General features: G+C 40.3%; 1 protein-coding gene across 3 annotated transcripts in view; it reads left to right on the top strand.

Annotated features, from left to right (window-relative positions):
* LOC127434087 (transmembrane protein 108-like) overlaps positions 1-16,567 on the top strand; it is a 69,432-nt gene extending 52,865 nt beyond the window's left edge. For 2 of the 3 annotated variants that reach the window (XM_051686549.1, XM_051686550.1), the window contains 3 exons: positions 9,278-10,588; positions 10,836-10,987; positions 14,798-16,566. In XM_051686549.1, the coding sequence (XP_051542509.1) occupies positions 9,278-10,588; positions 10,836-10,987; positions 14,798-14,914 (1,580 nt within the window). In that variant the 3' untranslated portion in view covers positions 14,915-16,566. Of the gene's footprint in view, positions 1-9,277; positions 10,589-10,835; positions 10,988-14,797 lie in introns of all 3 variants that reach the window. The other variant, XM_051686548.1, reaches the window with a different exon arrangement.
* The last annotated feature ends 6,178 nt before the right edge of the window (positions 16,568-22,745 follow it).

Genomic DNA, 22,745 nt, shown 5'->3' with positions numbered 1-22,745 from the left:
TAAAATACATCAATTTGATTAAAACAGATTTTCAAGATTGAGAATTTATTCACTCTTAGCCTAAGAATTAAATTAAATGTATTTTATGCCACAATATGTATATCTAGGACTACAATTGAATATTAAGAACTATAACAGATATTGCAAATAAAGATGGAGGAAATCATTACAAGGGCATTTTTTGCCCCCCATTTTGAATTTTATGGCATTATTGCTCAGAGCCCCTTTCAATTTCTGACCCTGGTTTACACCAAATGCATCCATATAATTGCTTTTCTGTGTAAACATGCACTAGATGGATATCTTTGCCCTTTGAGCTGCATCTTACAGTTTTTTCGGTGTCTCATGCAGGAGTGCCGTATTTTTAGGCACTGTGTCCTTTTAAAATAGATCTTCAACTTTTAAAAACACATCTCAAGACTTCTGTGTTCTGTTCTATTCCTTGTGCTGTGTCTAGCTTTTTTTTTCACACATTTTTGGTGTGAATGGCCCCTTCTAGATCTACAAGGTTGTTGATTTAGGAGAATCCTACTCGGATGTCCTACTTGGCTAAATCACATTGTGCATTATATACACATAGTATTCATGCAAGGTGTCAATTAAGCAATGCTATCAATCCTTGAAGACTTCTTAATTCCAAAAGCAACATTCTGTCTGTTTTGAAGTGATTTTAGAGTTTGTTGGCTTGCGATTTTCCTTTGAGATTGCCCATCTTTGATATACAATCAAATCATTTTGACTGCTTTTCCAAATACCATATTATCAGAGCCCAAACCAGAGGGAACTGACAAGCAAAAGTGCAGTTAAACGAAGAAAAAACCTTAATATAAACTACTGACTAATCACAGATGTTTCTGATGGCAGCAGACTTGAAAGCGCTTCCACGCCTTTAATATTTTTTATTTGATCATTTATAAAACATGACTTTACTAATAGGACAGCGGTTATGATTTTTAATAAGCGCTGTGTATACAATGGACCAGGGAGCTCATGCTCAGATGATTTTTATGGCTGTGTGCACCTTCAGATCTATGGCGGAGACTGGCTTGTTAAACGCTCTGGGAGTTTGTTGAGAATGTGTGCAGAGGGGAATGAGTATGAGAGTTTGTGTCTGATCTAAACATGCCACTTTGTTGTGAAATGAGCAACGAGTCATGTTTTATTTATGGGGTTGATGTTTTATTAATGTAGTGTTGGATTGGCAATGGTGAATGTGATATGAGGTTATGCATTCTTCTGATTGAGTCTGAGAAAACAGGACATGGCAAATACTGTCAGTGCTTATGGACTGCAGTGGTAAACTTTGAAATCAGCATGATTTGTAGCATAGTTGTCAAAGTCATGTACTGTAGGTTGCTGGCAAGGGCAGGCTTGTGTTTGGTATGTTATCAAGAATCTGCCTCATGCTTGGATCAGATGTGTCTGTTTTCTCTGTTCTGTATTTTCTCAGCAGGAATGGTTTTGATAATGGGAAACACTCGATTCATAAAACACTCACAAGGACCTCCTGTCATGGCTCTGGTGAGTTTGTCAGTTTGTTTTATAGGAAGGGGGATGAGTGGAAGACAGCTTTTAACACCCATAGGGGGCATTTTGAATATTTGGTTATGCCTTTCGGATTAGTCAGCATCCCCGCCATCTTCCAGGTGCTCGTAAATGACGTGCTTAGAGACATGGTCGATTGTTTTGTGTTTGTCTATCTTGATGATATTCTGATCTTCTCCCAGAATATCCAGGACCATGTTCAGCATGTCAGGCAGGTGCTTCAGCGACTGCTAGAGAATCGGCTGTTTGTCAAGGCAGAGAAGTGCGCTTTTCATGCACAGTCGGTTCCGTTCCTGGGGTTTATCATTTCGTCTGAGGGAGTGCGCATGGACCCGGCTAAGGTTAGCACCATCTCTGATTGGCTAATTATTATCGGAGGTTTATTAGGAACTACAGCCAACTCGCCGCACCTCTAACGGACCTCACCTCCACACACTGACTTCTGTTGGTCCCCACGAGCTGAGGCCACGTTTTCTAAATTAAAAGAGCAGTTTTCTACCACACCCATCCTCGTAACTACTGACCCTGCAAGTCAGTTCGTGTAGGAGTTTGATGCATCTGAGGTTGGTGTCTGAGCCATCCTGTCGCAGCGCTCTTCCTCAAATGGAAAGATGCATCTCAAATCAAATCAAATCACTTTATTGTCACACAGCCATATACACAAGTGCAATGGTGTGTGAAATTCTTGGGTGCAGTTCCAATCAACATAGCAGTCGTGACAGTGATGAGACATATACCAATTTACAATTACATCAAATTAACACAACACAATTTAAACACACAACAATATACAAATAATAACATACTGTACAGTATACAATACGCTGTTTTTTTTTTTTTGTTTGTTTTTTTACTATATAGGTACACATTATTCAATAAAAATTAAAAATTAAAATATATATATATAAAAAAAGTATATATATATATATATATATATATATATATATATATATATATATATATATATACATATATATAGAATGTACAGTATTGTACTGTATTGACATTCAGGCTGTCGGTTGATAGTCAGTTGTTAAGAGAGACATAATATAATAATAATATAATTTATGACAGTCCGGTGTGAGATATAAGAGTAAGAGTAATAAAGTGCAGTGCTGATGTATATTGATCATGAGAGATCAAGAGTTCAGAAGTCTGATTGCTTGGGGGAAGAAGCTATCATGGAGTTGGCTGGTGCGGGTCCTGATGCTGCGATACTGCCTACCTGATGGTAGCAGTGAGAACAGCCCATGGCTCGGGTGGCTGGAGTCTCTTATGATCCTCCAAGCTTTTTTCACACACCGCCTTGTATATATTTCCTGGAGGGAGGGAAGCTCACCTCCGATGATGTGTATGGCAGTTCGCACCACCCTTTGCAGTGCTTTGCGGTTGTGGGCGGTGCTATTGCCGTACCAGGCAGAGATGCAGCCAGTCAGGATGCTCTCTACAGTGCAGGTGTAGAACCGTGTGAGGATGTGGCGGTTCATTCCAAACTTCCTCAGCTGTCTCCTGCGCTGATGAGCCTTCTTCACAACGACTTCAGTGTGGACGGACCATGTGAGTTCCTCAGTGATGTGGACACCCAGGAACTTGAAGCTGCTGACTCTCTCCACTGGTGCTCCATTAATGGTGATGGGACTGTGTTCTCTGTCTTTTCTTCTGAAGTCCACCACAAGCTCCTTTGTCTTACTGACGTTGAGGGAGAGGTTGTGCTCCTGACACCAGTGTGTCAGAGTGTGCACCTCCTCTCTGTAGGCTGTTTCATCATTGTCAGTGATCAGACCTACCACCGTCGTGTCATCAGCAAACTTAATGATGGCATTGGAGCTATGTGTTGCCACACAGTCATGTGTGTACAAGGAATACAGTAGTGGGCTGAGAACACATCCCTGTGGGGCTCCAGTGTTGAGGATCAGTGATGAGGAGATGTTGCTGCCTATTCTAACCACCTGGCATCTGCTTGACAGGAAGTCCAGGATCCAGCTACACAGCGAGCTGTTTAAGCCCAGAGCCCGGAGTTTCTCATCTAGCTTGGAGGGCACTATGGTGTTGAATGCTGAGCTGTAGTCTACAAACAGCATTCTCACATGTGTTCTTTTATTCCAGGTGGGAGAGAGCAGTGTGTATTGTAGATGCAATGGCATCATCAGTGGAGCGGTTGTTGCGGTAAGCAAACTGCAGCGGGTCAAGATTGAGTGGCAAGACAGAGCAGATGTAATCTCTGATTAGTCTCTCAAAACATTTGCTGATGATGGGGGTCAGAGCAACAGGATGCCAGTCATTTAAACAAGTTATTTTTGATTGTTTTGGAACAGGCACAATGGTGGATGTTTTAAAGCATGTGGGGACCACAGACAAAGAGAGGGAAAGGTTGAAAATGTCCGTAAAAACACCAGCCAGCTGGTTCGCGCACGCTCTGATGACGCGGCCCGGCATGCCGTCTGGACCCGCGGCTTTGCGGATATTCACCCGTCGGAAGGATCGGGTTACATCCGCTACAGAGACGGAGAGTGAACTAACCTCTGTAGCTTCAGCCGCGAGAGCTCTCTCCGCGAGGGCGGTGTTATTTCCCTCGAAACGAGCATAAAAAGTATTTAGCTCATCCGGTAGAGAGGCAGCGGTGTTAATGGCGGAGTTTTTATTCCCTTTAAAGTCCGTGATGATGTTAATTCCCTGCCACATGCTTCTAGAGTTGGTGGTGTTAAACTGTCCTTCAATCTTGCTCCTGTACTGGAGTTTTGCTGTTTTAACTGGCTTGTTTATGCTCCTCCGCGTTCCCGGAATTAAAAGCAGAGGTCTGCACATTAAGTGCCGCGCGAACATCACTATTGATCCACGGCTTCTGATTCAGATAGATTCGCACAGTTCTGGTCGGAATCACTTCCTCTACGCACGTTCTGATGAAACACATTACGCTATCAGCGTAAAGCTCGATGTCGTCATCAGAGGCGGACCGGAACATCTCCCAGTCCGTGTGATCAAAACAGTCCTGTAGCGTAGAGTCTGATTGGTCCGACCAGCACTGGATCGTTCTGAGGGTGGGTGCTTCCTGTTTCAATTTCTGCCTGTAAGCGGGCAGAAGCAGAATGGAAGAGTGGTCCGATTTGCCAAATGGTGGGTGGGGGAGGGATTTGTAGCCATCCCGGAACGGAGAGTAGCAATGATCCAAAACCCGGTCCCCTCGTGTGTTGAAACTAATGTGCTGGTGATATTTTGGTTCGACTGATTTTAAACTGGCTTTATTAAAGTCCCCGGTCACAATGAACGCGGCCTCAGGGTGCGCGGTTTCCTGCTCACTTATAATCCCATACAGTTCCTTGAGTGCCCGGTCTGTGTCAGCTTGTGGGGGAATGTACACAGCAGTGATAATGACCGCTGTGAATTCCCTCGGTAGCCAGAATGGTCGACACAGAAGCATAAGAAATTCCAGATCAGGAGAACAGAAAGACTTGATGGAATGTACGTTCCTCTGATCACACCAGGATTTGTTGATCATAAAACATACACCACCTCCTCTAGTTTTACCTGAGAGGTCTTTCGCTCTGTCCGCTCAGTGCATGGAGAACCCCGCGGGTTCAATGGCTGAGTCTGGAATCTCCGCAGACATCCAAGTTTCTGTTAGGCAGATAATGCAGCAGTCCCTCGTCTCTCGTTGAAAAGAGATCCGCGCTTTCAGCTCGCAAAGCTTGTTATCCAGAGACTGAACATTTGCCAGTAGAATAGTGGGTAGCGGGGGTCGATTTGTGCGGCGTCTTACTCTGATGAGAACACCGGCTCTGTTTCCCCTTTTCCTCTTGCGTTTCCGCGGCCGTGCTGCCCAGACAAAGGGCTCCGCTGGCGTGTTTGTAAACAGCGGGTCGGCATTGAGGAATGTGAAGTCCGGTTTTTGGTGTGAGATCGCTGAACCAATGTCCAAAAGTGTTTGTCTGTCGTAGACAATGAGGCAGACAACATCCAAGACAAAAAACATAAGAATTGTAAACAAAACAAACAAAACATTGCTATGTTGTGTCGGAGCTCGCAACGCAGCAGCCATACTCGGCGCCATCTTGATTCCGCATCTGTGTGCCTCATTCTACGAACACACTCTTCACGGATTTCCCCGGGCGCGGCCACAGCACAAGCATGCTTCTCTGTCATCTCTCTCCGCTGCTGCAACTGGTGCCGGGATCCTCGACATCCACAGTGACTGTTCACATTTATTGTAAATAAATCCTTTGAACTGTTCCTCTGCATTTGTGTTTGTTTGTCTCGCTATCGCTTGTTACACCTCCCTAATAGAAGCCAGGTAGATGTCAGAAGTTGACCAATCATGAATTCTGTCATTTAGTTTTTCCTTCATAGAAAAATGGAAATTGTAACATAGTATTTTACATGTTAACAGCTCACATTTGGATAATCATGTTTGGAATTGGAAAATTGTTTGGGATTTAAAGTAAATTTTACATGCACAGAGACAGGAAGTATGTAGGATAATTTACATGTTAAATGTATATTACAGGTTATTCATTTAGAGTTTAAAGGTTTCTGTGTGTGTGTAGCAAGGAGCTCTAAAATACCTGAAGAGAGCTATCAGTTATCATTCCTATTCATGTCTATTGTGGTGCTCAGCTGGTGCAGGGTCCCCTAGATTCTCACGGAAGTGAGCGTGATCTCAGCAAATGTTGTCATGTGACTTGCTTTGCAGCCTTAGAAAAATGACGTCCTCGCAAGGATCATAGCACAACATGTGCATGGTAATGGTTGGCCACAGTAATGTGAGTGTGGCCTGAGCTATCAAGTTATTTACAAAATTATTAAATAAACAAGTATGAATAAAGTACTTATGGAATTTTACACCAGACCCTGAAGAGTGGCGATTAGCACAATTAAAAGCTGTCTTAAAATAGCATCATTAATTGATTTTTTTAATTGATGTATCGTGAATTTAATTTGCAATATGTTTTTTAGCACATTGCTATAATCAATATTGTTTAAACAACCATGACACAAGACTGCAAAATCAAGAGTTCCCGTTTATGTATTAGATTACTTGCATAAAATATGCACCTTATGTGTTGGAAAAAGGTACCTTATTGTCATCTTTTGCTGTGTGTCAAACAAGGGTGTGAGTTATATTTGTTTCCAAACTTACACGAGTGAGTGCTGATTTGGTGCTTTATGCTTCAGGCTCTTGCATGAGCTGTGACGTCAATAGTATGAAAACCAATTTCAAGCTTTTAGTAGCCCACAAAAAATATATTTTTGATCCAAATGTTTCATGGGAAAAAAACAAACAAAAACCGATTTCATCAGAATATATGTTTTTTTTTTTTTTTTGTTGTTTTTTTAATTGATGTCAATGGGGAAACATGCTCTTTAGCATTACAGGGTGTAGTTTTGCATCTACCAGCAGGGGTTAATAGGGACTTGCTAACCAGCCAATTCCTGCCACCCTTGTGTATTGTGTGAAAGGCATTTATGATATATACTGTATGATTTGAATATTGGTAATGTATGTGTCTGCATGTGTGTGGGAGAATAGTAAAGGCTATTAAATTTACATTTATTAATTTAGCAGACGCTTTTATGGAAGGAAGGATACAACATAGGTGATTCATCTTAAGGAGACAGTAACATGAAAAGTGCTGCAACACAAATTTTCAATTGTATTAAAGTACTAGCCAAGACAGAGATTAGAGTGCAACAAGTTTTTATACTAATAAGTGTAGGGTTAAGTGCTCTGCTTCACGGATGGTGTTGGGAATGTCATTCCACCATCAAGGTACAGTGAAGCCGGTAGTCTGGGAAAGTGATTTGGTGCATCTTTGTGTTGGTACCAAAAGGCGCCTCTCATTTTCAGACCGCAACCTTCTAGTGGGAACATAGCTCTGCAGGAATGATTGTAGGGAAGCTGGGGCAGACCCATTGACTGTTCTGTATACCAGCATCAGAGCCTTGAACCTGATACGTGCAGCAACTGACAGTCAATTTAGAGAGACAAGGAGGGGTGTAACATGTGCTCTCTTGGGTTCGTTGAAGACCAGCCATGCTGCTGCATTCTGGATCATTTGCAGAGGCCTAATTGCACATGCAGGAAGTCCAGCTAAAAGAGCTTTACAGTAATCCAGTCTAGATATGATAAGAGACTGAACAAGGAGTTGTGTGGCACATTCAGAAAGGAAGGGTTTTTTCTTTCTAATGTTGTAGAGTGCAAGTCTACATGATCGGGCTGTTTTTGAGATGTGGTCAGTGAAGTTGAGTTGGTCACCAATGGTTACCCCCAAGTTTCTGACCGTTTTGAATGGTGTTATTGTAGATAACCCTCAACAGCAGGGTTGGCTGGAAAGACGAGGACCCTGGTCTTCGCCAGGCTGAGTTGAAGGTGGCGTTCCTCCAACCAGGCAGAGATGTCAGCCAGGCAGGCCGAGATTCGAGTAGTCACCGTTTTAAAGGCAGTGAAGAAGGGTTTGAATGATTCTGAGAGCAAAGCAATTATGGAATCTGCCTAATACCGAGATGAGAATAGGTTATCTATGAAGCTGACATTAAAGTGACTCAGATCTCTCCATGTCCTCTTGCGATATGACATTCCTCTGTCATATGAGTCTCTCCTCTTACCACCTTCCGTCTTCTAAGGGATTAAGCTTGGTTTCTATAGCAACTGTAATAGCAAGCTGATGAAACACTCAGATCACTCAGGTGTCATATAAAACCATTGTATGATTTGATGGATTTGTGCATGTTTGTTTTGAAGGTATAGATTAATGTACAGTATGTTTCTGTGGGTGCAGATTATTTTACACACAAAAGAGAAAAAAATAATCTAAAAAAATAGCAATGGTGTACCCTCCTCTCTTTTCCTCTCATCTCATTTCATTACTTCTCTTCTCTTCCCTTCTCACCTCATCTTGTCTTGTCTCGCAATTTCTCATCTCACCTCTTCGAGTCTTGTCTTCCCATCTCTTCTAATCTCGTCCTGAATTTTCTCTCCTCTTGTCTTCTCATCTAATATTGTCTTGTCTCATCTTGTCTCTTCTCCTCTCTTCTCTTTAATTTATTGTGTATTAGATTAGGTTTTGGCATGCATTTTTGTATTTGCATATGTGTTGCCATGTTTCCTGTTTTTAATTCATTGTTTAAAGCTGTTATATTTGCACATGTTTCTGTTTGTTTCTGCCTGGCTTGCCCTTTCCCCACGAAAAGCCACCTTTCCTCCCGTCTCACTTCAAGGAGTGAAACAATCAGGCCTTGTGGTAGTGTTGGCTGACCTCTGTTTATTAGATTATAACTGGACTCATTAACCTGACCTGCATTCATTACAACTAATCAATCTCTAATCAAGCCGCCCAGCTAAAACTGTCTATTTACTGAAATCTGAAGTCTGAACAGTACTGGATTAACTACATAATGGAGTAAATTAGGCTTGTTAGCTTGTTATTGTTTCCTTGGTGCAGTATGTGCACAGATAGGTGGTGAGATGCAAACTGTACATGCCTTATCATAATAAAGTTATACATTAAGAGAGAGCAGAATTATCCTGCATATTTTTTTCAAGTGCACTTTATGCACACATCCATATGTCTTGCATATAAGGTAGAAGCAGATGTATTTTTATTCTTATAGTATGTCAAGCACAAGGAACTGGACATATGCTCTGCTCATGCATACCACGTTTGTGCGCATGTGATTCAGTATTACTCATAAATACATCAACGCTACATTCCTCTCCTTGTCTTTCTCCCTTTCTCAGGTGTTCTACTGATTCTGTTTGTGCCAGTTGGGCTGGTGTTCTCCGCAGAGGAACTTCATCCCAGCCAAACCCCTCGGGACCTTGTCTCCATGTCGATGAGCAGCAAAAACCTCGCCACACTATCACCAGGGCCCTTGAGCTGGCAACAGAGTTCCAGCAGTGGCAATCTACACAACCAGGCACTGGCTTCTCTTGCAGCTATCCATAGAAGCTCTGTTGTCCACCCACTCCAGACACCGAAGACCACTGTATCTTCTGATGTAGTTCAGACTATTTCCACAACAGAGCATATAACTGCAGCTGGGGCCAATGAGGCCTATTCTATTCCAACACTTGCTTTTGGACCCAAGGATCAGACACCATCTCTAATGCCTCTTTCAGCAGAGAGAACTGATGTTCCTACTAAACTTACTTCTGGAAGGAAGTCCAACAGAACTAGCTCTGTTCAAATCCAGAACTTTAGCACTAATACCGATAAGCAGAGTACAATCAATAGAAAGCCAGTAGACAGTATCAAGCCCTCTGGTTTGATCAGTAGAACTCAGATCAATGCTACTGGATTGGACAGTACAAACCAGGCCACAAATTTTGGCTCTGGACATTATTTTCTCTCAGGGACTGAAAGTGATGTGACCCTTGGCATTGAGGGCCACCAGGAAATAAAGCAAGCAGAGTTTCCAGGGATCACTGGAGACATGGGTGTGTTGAAGCCCACTGACCCCCTTCAACATCCATCATCCCTTTTATCGTCATCATTTTCATTGGCCAAAACCCAGAAAGGGCAAAACGAGTTGGCTCCACACCACATCATCACGTTGCGTGATGTACCTTCACCTGAGAACCCTACGATCCCTTTGGAAACAATTGGAGAGGCATTGCCACAAACTGAAAATCAGTCTGTTCCCCTAGCTTTAGCCCACATGTCCAACCACAGCACGACATCTGATCCCACTTCTTTAGTTGAGAACAGAAGCTCTGTAGAAAACGAAGTGGATGCCGCAGTTGCTGGCAATGGAACCACTAGCATGACCACTGATTCTTTTCTCTCCTTGACTAAAGTCTCAGACGTTACAAACAGCACAGATGCCTCGTGGCCTGCAGTAAATGATTTAGACATCTCTGAGGCTCCCTCCACAGCTAGCGGGAGCTTCATGAACAGACAGGTCCCAGCCACCACACAGAGCCCATGGGGGCCCGGAAACCAGTCGGGTCCTGCACTGGTTCCTCCACACAAAAAAAACACCATCTGCCTGGACAAAATGGACATTGTGTGGCTGGTTCTTGCCATTAGCGTGCCTGTATCCTCATGCTGTGAGTAACCAATATCACACTTCCTTCAACTTTCAGAAGTTTTATCTATCTATGATAGACTCTTGTAAAGTTCTCTACAAGTCAAACTTCAGTCACCATCAACAACAAGAACTGCCAGAGTAGAGCATATTCTATTTGTGGCTTATTTAACACAAGTAATGCATGCAGTACTAAAGCTAAATTCAAAAACAGTTAGATATGAAATATGTATCACACATCAGTCATTTATACCTATCCTGTTCTGTAGCTGTGCTTCTTACCGTTTGCTGTATGAGGAAAAAGAAGAAGTCTTCTACTCAGGAGAACAACTTGAGCTACTGGAACGACGCCATCACGATGGACTACTTCACTCGCCATGCTGTGGAGCTCCCCCGCGAGATACAATCACTGGAGGCTGAGGTACTAACCGATAACCAGAAACTAAAACTTGGCTCAGATAGAACATTTTAACCACTGCTTTTGGGGTGTTTAAGCTCCCAGGGCTCCAATCACATCGTAGAATGGCTGATTCTGTGCCTGTTCTCAACCCCTCTAAAAAGTGTGTGAGATAATGAATGCCTGAACTAATGAGGTCTGAATTAGTCATCAAGCAGAGGTATTTAAAATAGTATGTACGTTTCTTGGATGTACTGTAGTTTATTGTAGATTTAACCAAGGTTGGTCAACAAAATAAAAAGCATTGGGACATTAAACACGCTCATGCAGGCAGCTTGCAACATCTCCCAATACTGTTTCTTCCTCTTCATTTCTCATAAATTCCTCTCATTTCTGTACTGTTTCTACAAATGGTGAAAAAAAAAAAAACTTTTAGTAGATTTATAGCATATACTCTAACCTTCAAATGTTTGGCAACACTATGCAATTTTTAGGTTTGTGAAAGAAAATTATACATTTATTCTCAGATGTTGCTTTAAATTGATAAAGAACTACGGTAAAGGCATTTATAATCTTAAAAATGACTATTTCTATTTAAATAAGTGCTGAAGTCTACAATCTATCTGTTTATTAGGGGTGTTCGATTCCGAGTTTTTTGAGTTGACTCCGATTCCCGACTCCAGCCGCTGGAATGGACACTATGACTCCATTTATTTTCAATCAGGATAGTTTCAAAATTCAGGGCCATCACCAGGGATGGCCATTAGTGGGCAGTGCTTTCCCATGTGACATATTTTCACCCACAAAACTGTTTGACAGGCATGAGCGGAAAATCAGTGGAATTGTAAAAATCATAGTTTAATTTTCACTCATATATAGCTCACTCAAGCCACTGCTTATAGCGTCCGATTGCCATTCCATGACAAAGCTGAAGTTTTTCTGTAACTGCTAGTCAGTTTCTCCTACCCAAATCCAAACGCTAATGTTAGTGGGGCAGGAGAAGCTTATTTTAGTCTAGATGGCTTCCATGCCGATGGAAAAACAAATCACACATATTTTCTTGCTCGATTCACTTCAATAACTATTAATAGGCATATTATGGAGATGGGTTAGATCAAATAAAAAGTAAAAAAATGATTTGGACCGTTGTTTTTAAATGGAACATTCAGTATGGTACGTGAAATCGCTTTTTTATGGAACGTATGGTGAAAATTTTAAAACGGCTGCATTTTAAACTCTACAGTCTCAACCACAACAGATTAAATAGCAGTGTGTTTAGACTGCATTCTTTAATCGCACAGTAAATTTAGTTTTTATTTTCTCTTAAAAGTTTTTAAAATGTGTGACATGAAGACATAAACTCCTGCTATTATAATTAGAGTCACTGCATAACTTTACATTATAATGATGTCATTCCCTAGTTGCTGCTCATATCCAATTTTTAGAGGGAAAATAGCAAGAAAATAATTTCATTGTCATAGAAACCAGACAAATTGGGAGAATCCACTTCTCCAACCATCGTCGCTTGCATTGATGTAATACTACACAAACTTCCAAAAGTTTTAAAATTGGTCACACCCTCTCTCTCTTTTGCATGCACGCACATTATCTCTCACTCAAACGCACATGATGAATGAGGTGCTGTCCCACCAACCAACAGGTGTTTGTAGAGGATGCGATTGGTTCTTAAGAATGGCAATTCATTATTTTGAGCCAATCACAACGTCCTATTCGTAAAGTTACGGAGTTGAACAAAAGAATCGATTCCTGTATCAGAGTCGACTCCGATTCTAGGACGAGTTAGAGTCGAGGAATCGACTCTCTTGGAGTCAACTCCCCATCACTACTATTTATCCAAGAATCCTCCACTTGCGTTTCATCCTATGCTTTCTGCAGCACTTCCCAAAGATGTACTGTAATTGGCTTGAAAGACACTTCTAAGCACCAACCTAATCTTTTCTAACAACAGTTCAACACCTTAAACATTCATTCATCCATATATAACACTTATTTATAATTATTTACCACTCAATCTTTTAAGTTCTTTTGCACATTCTACACTTTCTTCTTATATGCCAGTTTCAGATGTGGCTCTTTCTTTGAAACTCTGCCTAAAAGGCCAACATCCCAGAGTCTTCTCTTCACTGTTGCAGATGAAACTGGTGTTTGGCATGTGCTTCAGTTTAGGATATGTGAGGAGTCTGTTTCTCAAACTAGAGAACCTGATGTACTTGCCCTCTAGTTGTTGTACACCTGGGCTGTCCACTTCCCTCTCTATCCTGGTTAGATTCAGTTTGTTTTATTCAATCAAGTCAGTAGTGCATGGAATAGCCTTCATCACTCTAAAAACAATGGACTGATGAATTTCTTGAAAGATTAGTTTCTGTTTGGCCATTTTTAAAACCACAATTTGACTTGCAAGGGTAAAGTGACTTGCAAGAAATGCAAGTGTACTCAATACTTCAGCAACTGAACAAGAAACTGTTTTACGCTGTCCATACTTCATTAGTGGCACAAGCAATTTTCCAACTGTTCTAAGAATGAGAAATGTTTCTTGATTACTAAATTAGCACATTCAATTCATAAGGACTATGTGACACATTATTTTCTTAGATTGGAATAATGACTGAAAAATGGGGTGTTGCCATCACAGGTAAAATTTGAATTTGGAAAAAAGAAAAAAATTTAAAGCAGTCATTTTAAATAGTAATAATAACTTTCAGCATTACGAACATTTAAGATGGTGTTTTTGATCAATTTAATGCATCCAAGGTGAAGAGAAGCATCAATTTCTTTCAAGAACAAAAATATCTTAGTGTTTCTTGTGAAGGGTAGTGTCGTTTTGGGTTTTGGATTGTGTTGATTGAGTATTCATCTACATTCACAGTAATTACACTTTAATTACAGTTTAATGTTTCTGGGAACGAAAAAAGTCTTCAGTGTTTCTTGGATTACTAAGGATTTTTTATGGTCCTTTATGCAGACATCTGGGTAAATGGTTAGCATAATTAAATAAATATTAATCACTGGAATCCAAACACTGTGTACTTGAAGAACCTCACATAGTGGAAACTGTTTCATAAAATTTACATCGCCCTGTTGCCCTCTGGTGTACAGAGAGTTTTTTGTTTAGTTCTCATTTGTTGCCATCATTCCTTTTCAACCCCTCTTGCTCATTTTTTCCCATTTTTTGTTCATGCTCCTGTTTGCTGGTAAACAGAGTGTAATGAGTGTAATGATGATGATGATGATGATGAAGAATCATGTTTGGAATGCTGGTGATCCACAGGTGTTCCTATCACCCGATAGAAGCATCAGAGGCATCACTTCCTTCCACTATATTTCTGTGACTCCTTGTCCTTTAGCTTTGTGTCTGTCACATTCTTTTTATGTTTTGATTTTCTCTAAATGTCTGTTCATTCCAACCCCATACTTGTCATTTCTTGCCAACTGTCTTTGAGATAGATAGATAGATAGATAGACAGACAGACAGACAGACAGACAGAAAGATAGATAGATAGATAGATAGACAGACAGACAGACAGAAAGATAGATAGATAGATAGATAGATAGACAGACAGACAGACAGAAAGACAGATGGATGGACGAACGGAAGGACGGATGGATGGACAGATAGATAGATGGATCTAAATAACTACACCATAGAAATGATCACATGCATCTATAGGAAACAGAACCTGATAAGAGCACGTGTTCCCTCCAGTTTGATTGTATTTAGCCTTGTAGAATTAGCTATCCTTGAGTGATTAGTCTTTAACAGCATGAATGAAAAGTATACAGTGCTAATGCTTTTGATGTATCCTTGTGTTTCAGGAACAAGAGACATATCTGCCCCCTAACGGTGACTACAGCGACAGCGGCGTGGTTCTGGTTAACCCTTTCTGCCAAGAGACTCTCTTTATCAACAGAGACAAGGCTTCTGACATCTAGACAGACTGTGTGGCCACACTAATTACATCATCAGTTGGAGACAAAATCCCTTATCTTCGCTTGTATTTTTTAAGAATATATAGGAGCTATAAGAATATATAAAAGAGCAAATGCTATTTACAATGAGGGAGAGCCCCTGCATATTTTTCTGATGTGGATTTTCTACAGACGCTTAATTGTGATAAGGGTTTTTATGTCTTTTTGAAAAAAAAAAACAGTGAGCTTGGTTTCTCTTATGTCCCAGTGGCTTTGGTGGTGCACAGAGTGCTGAAAAATACAATGTGTGCTGTAAGAATGTTTGTTTGACCTGAAACACTTAAAACAATTACTTTAAAAAGCCTGCCAGACTTGAATTCTGTATAAAAGGGGATTGTAATGGTGGCGCAAACAAATTTAGTGAATCCCTGAATCCTTGAAAGAGCATTGGTTCTGGAATGGGTCCAGCTGTTTACCGCGGTAACCCTTGCTTCACTCCCAGAGAACATTACGTAGATTGCTTATTTGCATTTGATGCAGGATGTGTCATGATATATAGAAATTCCAAGATGGTTTCCCTCAGTTAAGTCACCAGCCAGAAGACTGAAATGAAAATGTCCCATTCATTAGATGTTCCAAGATGTTTGTGTGTGCGTATGTCTTGCTGCATGCATCTTCTCTGATTTGAGGTGTATGTGTGTCTTTAGACTAGATATCAAATGGGGTTTCATTTACATCAATATAATTTGGTTGTTAAAACACTTCCTCACTCAACAATTGCACAAACAAGTAGAACAAATGCTTAAATGCCAATGAAATGCCTACATACAAAGCTCTTTGTATGGTAATGTTACTGTGCTCTACATTTCTCAATATATCTGTTCATTTGTTTGCAGGGCTAAGCGTTGTGATTAAACATTTATATTTGTTTATTCGATAAGTCATGCTCTGAACAAAATGGCACTACTATTGCTTCACGGGTTGGCTTAAATATATATTTTGTCAGATGTGTTTTTTAGTGAAGGCTGAATGAGTGTGCTTTTGGTTCTGTATGTCTCTGTCCTCGTGTGAGCATTGAAGTATGCTGTTTTAAGAGAATAAATGAGACCAAAAGGAATTCCTTATATTTATCTTTAATTCTCCAGTGCTTACTGCGGTATTGTACAGTTTTTTGAGGAATGTAGTGTGTACGTGTTAGATATAAATGACAAAGACGTACAGAGAAACTATTTTATTTTGATCTTCATGCCACTGAGTTCGGTAACATACTGTACTTTTAAGTTCATATTATCACCCTTTCTTTACATATCACATTTTGTCTGTGCTTAGCAGAATTTAATTGTTTTTTAATTGTGAATTCAAATGCATTTGTAGACGTTTTCCTTTTTTCTGTTGCCGTCCATTTAAAAAAAAGAAATTTTATGTGTGTGCTGTCATGAGTTTTAAATGTGTAAGGAGAGGGAGATAATAGTTCAGTTGCTCTCATATATTATGAATCATGTCTAATCTTTTGTAGCACATCAACTGTACTTTCTACTGCTGAGCAATAAAAATAAAAAGCTTTGAAGGCTTCTTCTGTCTGTAACTGATGTGATCTATCTAAAAATATATTAATATTATTATGACCAAGCATTTATTCCAATGTTTTGTTTAGCCTGAACAAACTTCCATACATGCTAACAGTTCTGGAATCTTCCCTGTTCATTCTATATGCTGAATGAAGCTTTTTTTATTGACACTGCTGTTCAGTGTGTGACATACAGCCTGGACCTTCACTGGATCATTCATTCATTCATAGCCTCTAAAATAGCAGCAGATGTTTGAAGTTCTTTAATAAAGCCCCTGGATCACATGGCTGCATGTTAGAATTAAGTTAGGTGTTATAGCCTCTCTTTTGTACTGTAGTTTTGTATATTCTGACATGAGATATTTAAAAAATATAGATTATTTAAATATGCAATGATACAAATATTAAGTCTGTACAGCTTGTATCCCAGATAGCACGTGTACGTCTCCGAGATGTCTGTTTTAGATCTTTTAATCTGTAAAGCCCTGCTAAACATCTTAAAGAGATCAGATTTACAAACATTCTAAATCATAAACGTCTCAAAGACATCTGCTCAATGTCTTATTGACATCTGAGACACAATTTTTGACATGCGTCTGATAGACGTATTGCAGATGAGCAAACAATGTAAAATAGACATCTCCCAGATGTAAACACACATCAAATAGATGTCTGGGTGATGTACGTGTGCTATCAGGGATATTATTTGTGTGAGCTGTCTTCATCTAAGGGAAATTCAAGAGAGATCAAATTAGCAGTGTAGATTTTTACTTTAACCCAAAAGGAAATGGATGCGATGCACCATTATGATGCCACAATAAACAGTCCTTTCTCTATGCTTTCTACACACCAAGGGTCCTAAGAGTGCCTTACTGACTAAAATTAAAGGAATATTTCACCCAAAAATGAACATTCTGTCATCTTTTACTCAACCTCATGTTGTTCCAAACCTGTATGATGTTCTTTCTTCTGTGGAACACAAAAGGAGATGTTAGGCAGAAGGTTTAGTCTCAGTCACCTTTCACTTCTATTGTATGGACAAGGATGCAATGAAAGTGAATGGTGACTGAGGCTAAAGGCCCCAGCATACTCACTGCAAAGTGCTTCTTTGTTCTTTGCTCAGAGCCAAAAAGAATTTCTAAACAGCTGAGCAACAACATACTGTTTGCGAAAATTCAGACTGCCGCCACACCACTGTGAGAGGCGTTTAGAGGTACATTTAAATATGGGGACGCTGAAGACTACTTGTAAAACATTAACTAGTATGTCATTAAAAAAATGTCTTATCAATGACTTTATACTTCATTCTATAAGTAGAGTTTACAAGAGATCGGTAAAAGAAGCTGTTTTAACCACTCGATGACTATTTAAAGTAATGAATATTCAGTAGATAATGTGTAATTTGTAATGGTTACCTTGTGCGTTCAAGAAGCTAATGCACTAACAAGCTTTAGATATGCGGCCATAATATGCACAGATAACAGTCTGTTATTGATGACACTGATACAACTGCAAAAATGGGTGTATAAAAGTGTTAATGGGTAGAACACAGACAAAAGAATGATGATAGGCATTTCTTACTTTGGTCAGTGTGCAGGGGCCTTTAACATTCTGCCTTTTGTATTTCACAGGAGTAAGAAAGGGTTTGGAACAGGTGTGGGACAGAGTATGTGAGTGGAGTGGAGCGGCAACAATTTCCCCTCTCCGCTCCAGCTCCACTCCAGGTTGTCCATTTCCCGCTCCTCGCTCGCTCTGCGCTCCTGGATTAGACACCCCGCTCCATGTTCGCTCCATGGACAAATTAGTGCCTAACTACCTCTCCACTGTAAAGTTATTTCAGTATGCTTTTAAATATCACAACCCTCCATGCAGAAGATGTATTAAATGAAAAATAAATACACAATACTAGGAGAAAAGCTACAATGTGATTTATTAGAACACTAACATTAGCCTAAGACTAAATTAAATTATTTGTATAACTTACTTTTCAAACATGTCAGCAGCATTCTCTGGATTTAATAAATTAAATAAATTACTAGACGGAAAAAACATTAAATTAAAAATATAAATTACCAAAAAAAATAAATAGATAAATAAATAAAAAAATTACCAGTACAAAAACATTAAATAAAATTAATAAATTAGCAAATGAATATATATATATATATATATATATATATATATATATATATATATATATATATATATATATTATTAGGCCTATGTATTATTGCTTAATTATTGCCTATTATTATCTATTATTGCACTTCTTTTAATTAACATTGCCCTATAATTCTGCAAATGAAAAAATTATATTCTTTTCATCAAAACTAGATGTCTAATGCAGAGTTCGCTTTTAGAAATACTAGCTTTTGAATTTTTTTAAGATTTAAAAAATTTACCTCTCTCTGTTTGCATTTAGATGGCAATCAATTAAAGTCTAACTATGCAATATTAACATATTGATTAGTTCAGTTGGTGTTTTAGGTCGTTAAAAGTTCAGTTCTATTTAATACAGGACATAATAGCCTACAGTTAAGATTGCGATGCATTAGATTACAATGATCAGAATCAGAATCAGAATGAGCTTTATTGCCAAGTATGCTTACACACACAAGGAATTTGTCATGGTGACAGAAGCTTCCAGTGCAAGAGAATACAACATATTTACATACATACAAACATAAACATTTAAACTTATATACATATAGTGACATAAACAAATAAATAAGATATAACAGACAAAAAAGAGAGAAATATACAATAGCGCAATAATGTTGTTAGAATATTTTATATACAGATATACAGTTATGTACAGGTGATGTAATGTATTGAAGAAGAGGTAGGATATGTTAAAGAATATAAATGAGATATGGATGGATTATATATAAGGAATGTATAAGGAGTGGGTGGATTGAATATTGCACATGGTTGTATTGACCAAAGGAAATTATTTAGGGGCAGTTTTAACTGTTCATGAGGTGGATGGCCTTTTTCACAGGGAAAAAGCTGTTCCTGTGCCTGACTGGTGTGGTGCTCAGTGCTCTGTAGCGCAGGCCAGAGGGAGTTCAAAGAGGAAGTGTGCTGGGTGAATGGGGTCAAGAGTGATTTTACCAGCCCTTTTCGTCACTCTGGATGTGTACAGTTTTAGCAGGGTGGGTAGGGGAGCACCAATAATCCTCTCAGCAGTCTGAACTATCCTTTGAAGTCTTCTGATGTCTGACTTGGAAGCTGAACCAAACCAGACAGTTATAGAAGTGCAGAGGACAGACTCAGTGACTGCTGAGTAGAACTGTATCAGCAGCGCCTGTGGCAGGTTGAACTTCCTCAACTGGCGAAGGAAGTACAACCTCTGCTGGGCCTTTTTCAAAATTGAGTCTATGTGGGTCTCCTATTTCAGGTCCTGTGAGATGGTAGTGCCCACGAACCTGAATGACTCCTTTGCTGCCACAGTGCTGTTCAGAATGGTGAGCGGTGTCAATGTTGGGGTGTTCCTCCTAAAGTCCACTATCATCTCCACTGTTTTGAATGTGTTCAGCTCCAGGTTGTTTTGACTGCACCAGACAGCCAGCTGCTCAACCTCCCTTCTGTATACAGACTCATCGTCATCTTAGATGAGGCCGATGACAGTGGTGTCGGCTGCAAAATTAAGGAGCTTGACAGAGGGGTCTTTGGCAGTGCAGTCGTTTGTATACATGGAGAAGAGTAGTGGGGAGAGCACAAATCCCTGGGGGGGGGGGGGGGGCACCAGTGCTGATTGTACATGTGCTGGAAGTGAATTTACCCTGTCTCACTGCTGCTGCCAGTCCATCAGAAAGCTGGAAATCCACTGACAGATAGATGTGGGAACAGAGAGTTGGTGTAATTTAGTCTGGAGAATAGCTGGGATGATGGTGTTGAAAGCCAAACTGAAGTCCACAAAAAGGATCCTTGCATATGTTCCTGGTCTGTCCATATGTTGCAGGATAAGATGCAATCCCATGTTGACTGCTACCTCCACAGACCTGTTTGCTTGATAAGCAAATTGAAGGGGATCTAGAAAGGGTCCAGTGATGTCCTTCAGGTGGGCCACCAGTCTCTCAAATTATTTCATGACCACAGACGTCAGGGCGACGGGTCTGTAGTCATTAAGTCCTGTGATTTTGGGTTTCTTTGGGACAGGAATGATGATTGAGCGTTTGAAGTTGCATGGGACTTCACACTGCTCCAGTGATCTACTGAAGATCAGTGTGAAGACAGGGGCCAGCTGGTTAGCACAGGATCTAAGACAAGCGGGTGAAATGCCATCTGGGCCCTGTGCTTTCCACGTCTTTTGTTTTAGGAAGACATGGCACACCTCTTCTTCACAGATCTTAAAGGAATAGTTCACCCAAAAATAAAAAAAATTGCTGATAATTTACTCACCCTCAGGCCATCCAAGATGTATCTGAGTTTCTTTCTTCATCAAACCAGAATTTAAGATTTTTAGGATTTCATTTCAGGCCTCCTCCTTTAAACAATGCAAGTGAATGTACTCCATTTTTTTGATGGTCAAAAAAATCCACATGACTCCAGTCGACAAATAAAGTTCTTCTGAACCCAAACGACTGATTATTTTTAGAAACAAAACAATACTTATATACTTTTTAACTACAAATGTTCGCTTCCGTACATCTCTATGATGCGCACTCATGAGAGGGATGACGTAAGCTCGTTGGTAAGGTCACGCGTGGAGGAGGAGGCAGGAAGCATGTAATTGTTTACAAGAGAAACTTGCACGGACCACAAGCCAAGTGCCGTTCAAAAACCAAAACAGTCCAAAACAATTTCAAACACGATGTCGGAGGATTTTGATTTTAGAAGAGAAGACGAGATGGAGTTTTTCGCCCAACCCTACCTATTTGAGCCCGAATACACTGACGAGGAACTGAGGGAGATGAGGAGGCTGCAGCAGCGGTGCAATCACAAGTCTCGGGGAGGCAGAGATCTATCTATCATGGTGGTGCACATGTAGTAAATGCCAACCAATACCAACAGAGGCAGAGAGCCTGTGCTGCCACGATTGGATCATAGCAATCCCACCGTTGGAAACAATTAGTGAGGTAGCTGGTGAAAACACTCCTAGTCCTAGCTGCATTACTGAACATAATGGTTTTCCACCATTACTGAGCCCCAGCGTTTTAGAGGTGTTTTTCAGTTTGCCACGAATAAACTGGAAGCACCGTCCGAGGCCAGAAGGACCCAATGGCACCCTATCAGTAGAGTAAGTATCATGTTTTGTTTGTTACTATAGCTACTATATAGAAATATATAGGCTATATGACAACGTTTTCACACATACCCGAGTTTGCTGGAAAAACAGCACGGGCACAGCAGATGAATTCAGATATCGACCCTTTGTTTCTTTCGATGGTCTGAAATCCTCAGGGGTAAAATTTTCACTGCACACCCTCCAATATTTGAAAGAATGTAGGGGTGTACTGATATCCAGGTTCAGCTCGATAAGCCAGAGCTTCAATCGCTCATGATCATGTAAAGGCAATCAATGAAACGTTAATATTTTTCCCGGCGTGCATTTTCTTTGGGGTTCTTGAAGGTTGAAGCATCAAGGATACACACACCAAACAACCATTTTGAACAATACACTTATACAAATACAAATCTACAGCAAAGACAATTCAACTTATGTTCAGCGCTCCTTCTCTTGTAAACAATGATGCGCTTCCTGCCTCCTCCGCCATGCATTATTGGGTGAACTATTCCTTTAAGTGCAGCTTGAGTACCAGGAGGGGGGAGGAGGGGGGTTGCAGGAGGTGTTGGTGTTTGTGTGAAGTGAAGGTCAGAGCGGGTGTGGGGTGTGGGGTGTGAGATTGGGCCTTTCAAATCTACAGTAGAACACATTCAGGTTGTCAGCCAGATGTTGGTCCCCTACAGTGTTGGGGGCAAGAGTCCTGTAATTCATAATTTGTTTCATGCCACTCCACACTGATGCAGGGTCGTTAGCTGAAAACTTGTTTTTCAGCTTCTCAGATTATCTTCTTTTAGCCACTCTGATTTCCTTATTCATTGTGTTCCTGGCCTGATACAACAGGCTTAGCAGATTTTAGTTTCTGCCTGTAGGCTGGAAGAAGATGAACCAGACAATGATCAGAGAGTCCCAAAGCTGCTCTAGGGACAGAGCGATATGCATCCGTTATTGTTGTATAGCAATGATCCAGTATATTTCTGTCTCTGGTTGGGCATGTAATGTGCTGTTTGTATTTGGGCAGTTCACGTGTGAGGTTTGCTTTGTTAAAATCCCCAAGAATA

The sequence above is a fragment of the Myxocyprinus asiaticus genome, chromosome 44 (assembly GCF_019703515.2).
Source record: "Myxocyprinus asiaticus isolate MX2 ecotype Aquarium Trade chromosome 44, UBuf_Myxa_2, whole genome shotgun sequence".
NCBI lineage: Eukaryota > Metazoa > Chordata > Actinopteri > Cypriniformes > Catostomidae > Myxocyprinus > Myxocyprinus asiaticus.
Note: the sequence above shows the minus strand (reverse complement) of the source record. Positions and strands in the feature narration are given on the sequence as shown.